The following is a 10,998-nucleotide window of genomic DNA, read 5'->3' on the forward strand; positions in this document are numbered from 1 at the left end:
CCAAGATAAATATTTAATGTAGAGGGTGCAACTGAGCTGACCAAGGTCCCCACTTCCTGCTTCTCACAAGGCTACCAGCGTCATCTCTATGGGAATAGGGAGCCAGCACACAGCGTTGTAGGAAGCGGCACAGGCTGTGCTGGAGCCCGGAGCTTTTCTCTGGGGCCGGTTTGACCTCTGCCTGTCTCCTGTCACCCAGGCTCTGCCGGGCTCACACCTCTCTCAGCTCGGAGCCTGCTTTGCTCTGGCGCCCATGGGAGTCACTCTCCTTCCCAGAGTCTTAGACTATGGGCTCAGCCCAAGGAGAAGCTTTGCAAGGCCCCCCACCCTGCTCCCTGATGCCCACCAGCCACAGAAGAGAGGATCAGAGATCAGTGGGAACAGAAAGCATAAGGCACCATGACCAGCACTTTTTCTGCCCGTATTTAGAGACAAGAATCGTTCCTCTTTGAAAAGTGAGAGATGAAAGGGAAAAAGCAGCAAAGTCCAGAGATTCAGCCCAGAACCAGGTGTCTGATTTCTTGACTCCTCCCTCCAGCTTCGGCTCTACTTGCTGCTGCCCCAGCCCGCAGACAGCTGGCATGGTTTAGTGAGAGGCTGGGGCTACAAGGCTGTGCTAGGTAACGCGGCTGTTGTCAGCAACAGAGCAGATTCAGATTCCTTTCATCCTAATGCATTATCTCCGGACTCCCTTATCATCTCACAGGCCCTCCCTCCGGGCCGGGCGACTCTTCCCCCTGACCCCCCTCACCCCACCCCCTGGCACTACCTCTTGTCAGGGGGCCACCTCTGCCTTCTCAGAGCCACCTGAGCCATAGTAAACACAGTTATGTAACTGCTCTGTTTTCCTAGCCATCTGATCCTGTCAGCCGTATGCCCCACCCCCATCCTTTTGTTCTGAGGATTACCCCCAAGACACCCAGTCAACAGAGGTCTGTCCATGTCCATCACCCTGAGGGGTGATTAGCCAAGAGACTACCAATAGATGTGCTCCGGGCCGGACTCTTCCCCCTGACCCCCCTCACCCCACCCCCTGGCACTACCTCTTGTCAGGGGGCCACCTCTGCCTTCTCAGAGCCACCTGAGCCATAGTAAACACAGTTATGTAACTGCTCTGTTTTCCTAGCCATCTGATCCTGTCAGCCGTATGCCCCACCCCCATCCTTTTGTTCTGAGGATTACCCCCAAGACACCCAGTCAACAGAGGTCTGTCCATGTCCATCACCCTGAGGGGTGATTAGCCAAGAGACTACCAATAGATGTGGCTCTTCCCAAGTGGGGCGGGGGAAGAGGGTGGCTGTACAGCTGTACAGGAATGCGGGTCACTGTGAAAACCAACCTCTGTCACCAAGAGGAAGGGTGAATGGAAATAGCACTGAAGTAATGTTTTATTGTAAGTGAGTAGGGTGAGCAGAGAATTCAGTTTTATTTCTCAAGTGGGAAAAAGGAAGCAAGGGATCCCAGGAGACATAAACCTGAACTCTCATTTCTTGAGGAGTGTGTTTATCTAGCACAGGGAGCCTGGCATTCGAGTGGCATGCTCAGATCTACCCTGAGCTGGCACCCGGCACTGTGCCCCAGCCCCCATATTAGACAACGGAGGGGTGCTGCTATTCCTTCTCCTCCACAGGGATGGACTCCGACACACTCTTCAGTTAGGCTTTAAGCGGGTTTTTATTTGTGCTCTCAGAAAAGTGCTCTCTTCCTGCCAGGAGAACTGAACAAGCAGACCAGAATGGATTAGCAAAGAAAGCACGGTTCCTTTCAAGGAGTTGGGACCTCTCTAGAGAGGAAGACCACATAGTGAGGAATTGAAACCAAGTCACTCAGCCACGACAGTACAAATCCTGACAATGTTTCATCCTCTGGGCTCCACCCCTTTCTCCTGGGTCCCCTCCTGATTCCAGCTCCTGCCAATACCAAGTTCTCCTGATGGCCCTCGTCCAAGCCAAACCTTCCTGGGAACAGAAACAACTGAAGAGGAACACGAGAGACCCACAGTGAGGCTTGGAGGACCTCCCTAAGCTGGCAACAGCATGACCTGGGCCATCTGGAATCCAAGATTTGGGGTATCGTCCCTGTAAGGAAAGGGATCTCTTGAGTGAAAAAATTCCCACTCCAGGTCAAGTGTGGGCAGCCAGGGTGAGTGAGTATATCTCCATGGGAATAGAGAATAAGGCTTCCAGGCCTGCCTTGCACAGACCTCCTTTCTATAGCACCCATGATGGAACTGGGATCTAGTCAGGCTCCTCAGTGTCAATCGCATGAATCCCCAAGGCTGTGAAAGGACTCGGCCTTTTGTCCAGTATCTAGTCTATCTCCAAGGAAGCCTCTGCCCTGACATCACCCGCCGCTCCCTCTCCCCTCCGTTTATAGAAGAGCACACAGCACCAGGCGCAGATGGGGTGCCTTGGAGAACTGAGCTGGAGGAATGAGCCTCTTTTAGTTCTCATGAAAGTAAGAGCAAGCGGCTGACAGCTCTTCAGAAAGCAGAGTTTAAAAGGCAAGGATAAATAAGTGATGACCTCAGAGGGAAGCCCAGCCAAGTTGACTCAGCCACAAAGGGCACACAGACCAGGAGCTGGGAAACTAGGTCTGCATCAGCTTCTTTCCTAGCGCGGGCACACTCAGATAAGGAGGATAAGAGGGCTGCGTTGTCGGCCAGTGGACATCGTGAGGTAGTGCTCTGGCCTCCAAACAAAGAATCGCCTTGTCTTCCCGCCGCCTTGAGTTCTGTGATGAACCTTCTCCTCAACTGCAGCAACATTATAAAGACGGCCTCATTTACCATTAAGTTACTAGCCCACTGCCTCAACATTGAAGACTTTTCCTAAAACCCGAAAGTCATGATACAAAAACAAGGCCATGCAATTACATAGAGCAGGCAAGGAAGTGGGACTGAATGTCCAGGGAGAGGTAACCGTGAACTTGCATGCTAATTCCTTATTTCCAGGCTTAAAAAAATTCTTTCTCATAACACTGGAAATAAGGGTAAATATGGCTTCATTTCATTGAATGTTTAGCTAAGCCAGGACGCCATTTATTGGGAAAGATCCCAAAATGCATACTTGGCTTCTTTGAAATTAGAAATCTAGGCTCGTTTCCTGGCCTATAAATTGTACTGTGGCCCCTGATGTCACTGTACTTACTTACAGTGAACTTGCCTCACTCAGGCCTGCAGGCCCTGGGTTCAGACTTCCTACCTTCACTGCATAACCGATAGAATTCCCTCCTGGACACGCTGTCTACTCCAAGGGCCCTGCGTGCTTTTTCTATCCCTACCCTGTTGTTACTCAGTGGAGATTACTTTTCCTTGTGAATCTGCGTATTTCTACTTGTCAGAGGAATCAAGAGGCTGGCCCAACACTGCCTTTCCTGAGCAGTCCAACTCACCTCCACATTCAACTCTTCTCTGGCTCCCGCAACTTCTCCTAAGATAGAACTCATCCATGTCTATTATTAGGACCACATGCAGAGTTATTAAACCACCATCATAATTACTTCTATCTTTTGCAAGGATTTGGTTTTGTGGGACGTTTTCCTTCTGTGTCTTTAAGGAGCAGCCTGTCCTGGAGAAGCCACACGAAGAGCTGGGACTTGAATGTGTTAGTAGCGGGCAGAGTGCCAGGAAGGAGGTTGGGCAAGGGAGTGGGTGCTGAGTGGGAGAAGTAGAAACGCCCCTGCAGCCCCCGAGCTGGTCTGAAATGAGCGGGTGCAAGCGGCAGAGGAAGCGTCTTTCTTTGTGAGGGGATTCCTTTCCTCGAGAGCGGGATTGCTTGGCATTACCAGAGTCCAGGCCAGACGTCAAAGTCAGGCTTTCTCCTCTTGTGGAAGCACCGAATGGTAAGAGCCAAGTATAAGTGCCCCCACCAGGAAAGAGACACAGGGAGCCAACATTTAATTTTAAGAGTGTTTTCTTTTTTTTTTTTTTTTAAAGATGACTTCCAATTTACAGTAAGAAAGTTTTAACAAATTTTCTTGTTCACAAAACAGTTAATAAATGATTTCTGCCAATAAATAACATTTCCACCATTTTCTTTAACATAACTGAAAAGCAAGTAATCTCTAAACACAAGGAAATAACCTATCATCCAGAAAAGCCTTAAAAAAAAAGTACACCACCAGTTAACCGCATACATCTGACCACCTCGTTAGGAAGGAAAACCAGATCTTTTTTTGGAAAATACCTGCTGACATTTCTATTAGGAAACACAGCTATTGGTCACAGTGCACCGAGAAAGGAAAAGTGAGGGTTCATGGCGGCATCTTCCAAAAGGTTCTCTGACAGACAAAAACGCATCTTTATTGCCCCAAGTCAAGATCCATGGTAGGCCTATGACATGCACTGCACTTTAATATGTAAGAAAAGATATTTGGAAACAGTTAGTCAAGGGAGGGAAAGGAGTCTGGGCACGAACTTACAGGAAGGCAGTGTGCATGGCCCCACTTCAGAGCTGCCTGGAGGGACGGTCGACGGCCATGTCCTCCCTTCTTGATCTTAAGCCATGTAGACTTGTCATGAGGATGTAGAAGAGAAGGTGCATAACCCTATCTCAGACAAAGGTGTTATTTAGCAAGGTTGCTGGGGCGTGAGGCCAAGGCCTCCTGGGAGGGAATATACTCTCCAGGATCATCTTCACCTTTGTGACTGCATAGATGAAGGCAGCAAACCCTGACCCCATTCACTTCGGCTGACTAGACAGAGGCAGGTCAGGTAGTGTCTCAGAGTAATACAGGCTCCCTCTTTCACACTGTCGAAGGCACAAAGCCCTACTGTTCATACAGGTCTCTGCTCGACTCAAGATAAGAGTAACAACCTTGTTTCTTGACCACACAACGTTCTTCCTCAACACCAGTGGTTCTCAACCTTCTGGCCCTTTTAATACAGTTCCTCGTGGTGTGACCCAACCATAAAATTATTTTCGTTGCTACTTCGTAACTGTAATGTTGCTAATGTTATGAATCGTAATGTAAATATCTGATATTCAGGATAGTCTTAGGCGACCCCTGTGAAAGGGCCGTTCGACTGCCAAAGGGGTCGCGACCCACAGGTTGAGAACCGCTGCTCTACACACATCTGCTCTTTCTATGGCTTTCCTACAAGCACCTGATCACAGCAGTGCTGAAGAGGGACTATGCAACACAGCCTTCGGACCTGTCCTCTGGGTAATCCAGACCCTCCTCCAGCTAGTGTTGAGGCTCCCTAGGCTGCCCTCTCCTCCCTCTCACAGCAGATTGCAGAAATGATGCGGACCAAGTGCTAGACAAGGTGGTATCCATGGTTCTAACCACAAATAATGTAGGAAACGGCAGCCTCATTCCCACAACTAGGGGATTCGTCCTCCCTCTGAATCTTTCCTGCCTGGGTAGGGAACACTGAATAAAGCTTTGAAAAAAGTGGGTTCCACGGTTACTGTAACAACTATAATACGGGGGATTCCAGAATGTCCTCAACAAGTCTTTATGGGTTTGGAAATAATTTTCAGCACCAACACTGAAGGGGAAATATCTGATAATTAACACAAGGAAAAACTCTAAATCAGTCAACCTGGGGCAAGCTCTTTCTAAAAACCGTTTTAACTGACTGGTCACCCAGATTGGTCAGGATGAACTTAATTCTCAAGACCGTGTGAATTCTATTTATAGATAAGGTACAGTAAAAAATTCTGGCTGTTGTCTACAATGTTGGCATAAAACAGGAGGGCAGAGGAAACCACTCTTAGCCATTGTCACTCTGCGAGGCTGGAGACTCTCGTGATGCCAGAGCAGGAAGCCCCGCTGTACCTCGAACAGACATGGTCTGATATTTTTATTTTATTTTATAAATATATTTTATTGATTTTTTTACAGAGAGGAAGGGAGAAGGATAGAGTTAGGAACAATGATGAGTGAGAAACATCGATCAGCTGCCTCCTGCACACCCCCCCCCCCCCCCCCCCCCCGGGGACCTGGGACCCTTCAGTCCGCAGGCCGACGCTCTATCTACTGAGCCAAACCGGTTAGGGGTGGTCTGTGATATTTTTAAAGTGTTTTTATTGATTTTTGGAGAGAGGAAGGGAGAGGGAAAGATAGAAATATCAATGATGAGACAGAAACATCAATTCCCTGCCTCCCGCATGCGCCCTACTGGGGATCGAGCCAGCAACCAGGGCATGTGCACTGACCAGGAATGGAACTGGTGACCTCTTGGTGCATGGGACAAGGCTCAATCCATACAGCCACACTGGCCGGGCAATACAATTTTTCTTATAGAGAGCAGCTGACTCAAACTTTGTATTTTTGTTTTTGAATATATTTTATTGATTTTTACAGAGAGGAAAGGAGAGAGGGATAGAGAGTTAGAAACATCAATGAGAGAGAAACATCCATCAGCTGCCTCCTACACACCTCCTACTGGGGATGTGCCCATAACCAAGGTACATGCCCTTGACCGGAATTGAACCTGGGACCTTTCAGTCCGCAGGCTGACGCTCTATCCACTGAGCCAAACCAGCTAGGGCTCAAACTTTGTGTTTTAAAATTACTCAGAAGAGGATCTAAGGGACAACACCAGGCTGAAAGGCCCCAAAGTTATCCAATTTGAAGAAATCCTACCCTTGTCATTAATATCATTCTGTGACAAAATAATGAGGAATTTTTCTTTACTTATTTTGAACTTATGTCCAAGTTATCAGGATAAGTAACTATAGGAACAAAAAGGCAGTGTAAATATAGATAAAAGGAGATGAAATATATTGATATTCCTGAGAGTCTGATGCGTCTGTCCTAGGCAAGGAGCCACATCAAGCCCACCCGAGTGTGATGAGCAATTTTTACTGCACTGATTAATATCTAGTCACAAAAGGCCATGGAATCAATAGTGTCTGTACCCATAACTGGTGTGACCTCGCCGTTTTAAAGAAAGCTGAGGCTGCTTTTGCTTTAGCATTCTATTACACACACACACACACACACACACACACACACACACACACGCGCGCGCGCGCGCACACACACACGGCTTATAGGTTTGTTTGGGTTTTTTTGCTCCAAATATTCAGAACACAGAGATTTAAAAAGGATGTGTTTTGAACTGATGTTAGATGAGTAGTTTTTTTTTTGTTCATTCTCACCCAAGGATATTTTCTCCATTAATTTTTAGAGAGTGGAAGGAAGGGAGGGGGAGAGAGAGAGGAGATAGAGAAACATCGATTGGTTGCCTCCCACATGCGCCTGGGCTAGGGCTGGGGATCGAACCTGCAACCCAGGTACGTGACATGTCTTTGATCGGGAATCAAACCCATGACTCTTCAGTGCTTGGGCTGGCTTTCTAACCACTGAACCACACCAGCCAGGGTGAGTTTTTAAATATCTATTTAAAAAATTGTCATCTGGTCAATTTGAAATTTCACATGATGTGGATGTAGAGGAAATTGGGAAAACTGGTCCTTAAGAAGTGTCATGTCTAAAATGGAATTCCACAAATGTTTATAAAGAAGCCCTCATTTCCCCCCCCCCGCCCCCCAATAAGAGAAGTTGAAGAAAAAAAGGTCACTGTGGATCTTAAAGTGAAGGAGAACAAGAATGAAGTATTTTTAGGATCTTTAGAGCATGCAGCAGGGAGACTGAGTAAAGAGGCTTTGAAAACAGCAATCCTCAGACCTCTGACTGCAGTTAGAACGTTCGTTGAAATGATGGAGATAGTGGTCCTAAGGCAAATTCAGGGCAGCCAATCAGCCATCTTGGGAGTTGCTGTTTAGATTAAAATGTTTAAAAATATGTTATACCCTCCAATGAAATCTGGAACGAAGAACAAGTACTGTGATTACAATTTATTCCTTTTTTAAAAAATTATTTATTGATTTGAGAAAGACAGAAACATCAAATTGTTGTTCCACCCATTTATGCATTCATTGGTTGATTCTTGTATGTGCCCTGACCAGGAATGGAACTGGTGACCTCTTGGTGCATGGGACAAGGCTCAATCCAAAGAGCCACACTGGCCGGGCTATACAGTTTTCTGGGGATCGAATCCACAACCCTGGCCTATTGGGACGATGCTCTAACCAATTGACCCCCCTCACCCCCACCCAGAGTTTATATTCTTAAGGTTCATGCCTCTAACCTGTCTTCAGTCAGAGGGGCCAGCCTATGTAAGTACACCGAGTGACAGTGTCACTTTAAGAAGCTATCTGTACCTTACAGATACACTTCACACACAGCTTTTTAAACTCTTGAAACACACACCCCAGCTTTCTACAGAATATCAGAAATACCTTTTCCTTTAGAATTCAACAGGATTTTCAAACCTAACGTCCTTCAAGACCCGTTGCTGCTGCATTTTAAACTCCAATTTTCTTGAATGACGACTTCTCACCTCTCTGCTGTGGGGGATCCTTCAACAGCTCAAAGGGCACCTGTGAGGTACATCCTTTGGCCATGCCTGTCAAGGACACTTGCTTGACCGCACTGCTTCTTTTTGAGAGGATAATAAAGACAGTCCTAAATAAGCATCCTTTTTACTAGCACAATATTATTTCTTGCTTATATGGATGTATAACTATTCCACTACTTGCCTGTGCCTGAAGCCCATAAGAGTGGTTTCTACCTGTGGGTTGTGTATGTAAAACCACCGCCTCAGTGAAGAGGAGAAAGGGATAGGGACCCCCATCTATCAAACGTGTCACGTGGACTGACTTCCACTTTAGGTGAGACTCCCAGAACAGCGGTCTTTTCTATCCTGGGACGGAGAGAAGCAGGCTGAGGATACCCAGGTGACGAATTCCATTGTAAAGAAATGGCCATCAGTAAAGATTTTTTTCTCCCTTCTTGCACAGTTTTTACTGCAATCTAGCACGAGATCTTTCATCTCTGTCCTCAATATCCTTCTTACCTTTTTTTAATATGGTTTTAATCCTCACCGGAGAACATGCTTTTTTACTGATTTTAGAGAGAGAGGAAGAGGGAGAAAGAGAAACATCTATTGGTCCCCCCCCCTCACTCCCCGCCCCGCCCCCCACGGACAGAACCTGAAACCTACATGTGTCATGACAGGAAACAACTTGTGACCTTTCAGTGTACAGGATGATGCTCTAACCAACTGAGCCACACCAGCTGGGGATCCTTCCTATCTGTTTAAGCAGACTAATTCACGTCATCAAATTACAATCCCTTCAATGCTCTGATCTTTGTCATAAACAGACTGGAAACTGTTAACAAAAGATATAGAAAACAGAGATATTTCTAATGAAATAATTTTTTGGATAAAGTTTCTGTTGTCCTTGAAGTTCCCAACATAAGGTCTTACTGTCTGAGATACGTGCTCTTGTGCTGGACTCCTACAGCCCAAATGACATGAAGGAATTCCATAAATATGCACTTTGGTGTAGTGTTGCCCAGATATGCACACTTACTGCAAAGCTGGCCAATGAGTATTATGACATAGCACCTGTCACCAGGTAAAACCAAAAATGGGAGCCCAAGAACCCCCGAGGTTTTCTTCCCAGTTGGTTGTGACTTGAAAAATCAAGGGATGATTATTCAAACATTATATCTGAACACTTGTCTTCGTATTCCACAATATGCTGACAGACAGTTCAACCTGATGAGTGTTGAAAGATAAACACCCTGTAATTGATGTAGAATATATGAAATTCCTCACTCGTCCAATGCCCTTTAGCAAGACCTCTGATTCATAAGGGATCATTCTACCCTAGCCTGTTTTCATTATCCCAGTTGATTAAAAAAATGCTGACACAGAAAAAAGGACAATGGGAGAATAGATGCTATAATAGCTGATGCAATACACAGCAGGGCATAAGTGCTTATACTGAAGGTTGTACAGAGGGCATTTGTAAAATATTTAGACGTGTAGCTTCCTTTGTAGACAGAGTAAATCACCTGGGTCCAAAAATGAAAGCCAAAGAATCTGGCAACATTTAAGAAACCTCCAAAGTTTTAAGGGAAGTTTAAACCAGCCATGCCCAGAGCTAGATGAACAAATTTTAAGTAATTCTAAGAAATCCCTCATTACCTTTTATTCTGCCTTACCAGAACATAGTAAAAGGAACTGAGAGTCCAGAAGAAAGTGGGTTATGGAAAACATTCCCTTTGGCTCTTAAAATCACTGGGTTTCGGTTATTCACTTACAAATTCTACTATAATCAAGTTTTCCATAAGAAGAGAAGTTTAAGCCACTGAAATCTAAGAGATCTTCTTCAATGGTACCATGTAGAAAGGAAAAAACCTTTCTGTGTTTGAAAAGTTATTAGTCTGCAATGAAAGACATTACATTCTAAAAACAAGAGAAAGTCTGGCTGGTTCAAGTCAGAAACCCAGGGTGGAGGTTTCCAAGGCCCTTTTATTAGGAGAAGGTGCCTCTTATAGCACAAAACCTCACATATGTATCAGTCAAGCAGATCAGTTCCTAAAAATTAAGAAGAAAAGGGAAAACAAAACAGATACGCTGCTTATATTTATGTTAGACATAAATTAGAAGAATTTATAAAATGATCACCTTTCTTCCAGAATAAATGCAGAGTGTATGTTATGAATGCACCTCCAGGTTTAAGTTGCTTTGTTTTGTTTTCCAATAATAAATAAATAAATACAATTTGCTCTTAAGTTTTGGGTCCACCTGTGCCACCGCTGGGCTCTGAGTCATGGCTGGCTTTTCTTCCCTTCTCGTTCCTGTGAGAAGTATTAGATTGTACGGGAGTTGCCAACTTCCCTTGGCTATCTTTTCGGGGTGGCATCCGCTCATTAATTAGGTCCAGACCTCGGGCTTCTTCAAAACTCCGGATCCTGTGCTGACGCGAAAACCCTCTAATGGCTACAGAAAAACAGGAAAGGGAGGAGCTCAATTAGACAGCAAAGCGACAAGCTTCAAGTTTCTTAGCACACAGCAGCCTCCTAGAGAAAAACACAGAAGAGTGGCCAGGGAGCACATGGCTGGTGAGGATAACAGGCAATATTTGATTTGAATTAGCTTTGACTTGAAGCTACCAATTCTTTTTTTTA

At 45.6% G+C, this 10,998-nt stretch overlaps 1 protein-coding gene across 4 annotated transcripts in view; it reads right to left on the reverse strand.

Moving 5' to 3' along the window:
* Window positions 1-8,081: 8,081 nt before the first annotated feature.
* Window positions 8,082-10,998, reverse strand: part of PPP3CC (protein phosphatase 3, catalytic subunit, gamma isozyme) — a 73,342-nt gene continuing 70,425 nt past the window's right edge. For all 4 annotated transcript variants that reach the window (XM_014538307.1, XM_014538306.1, XM_014538305.1 and 1 more), the window contains one exon: window positions 8,082-10,810. In XM_014538307.1, the coding sequence (XP_014393793.1) occupies window positions 10,599-10,810 (212 nt within the window). In that variant the 3' untranslated portion in view covers window positions 8,082-10,598. The remainder of the gene's footprint in view (window positions 10,811-10,998) is intronic.

Source organism: Myotis brandtii, unplaced genomic scaffold (assembly GCF_000412655.1).
Source record: "Myotis brandtii unplaced genomic scaffold, ASM41265v1 scaffold19, whole genome shotgun sequence".
Classification (NCBI taxonomy): domain Eukaryota; kingdom Metazoa; phylum Chordata; class Mammalia; order Chiroptera; family Vespertilionidae; genus Myotis; species Myotis brandtii.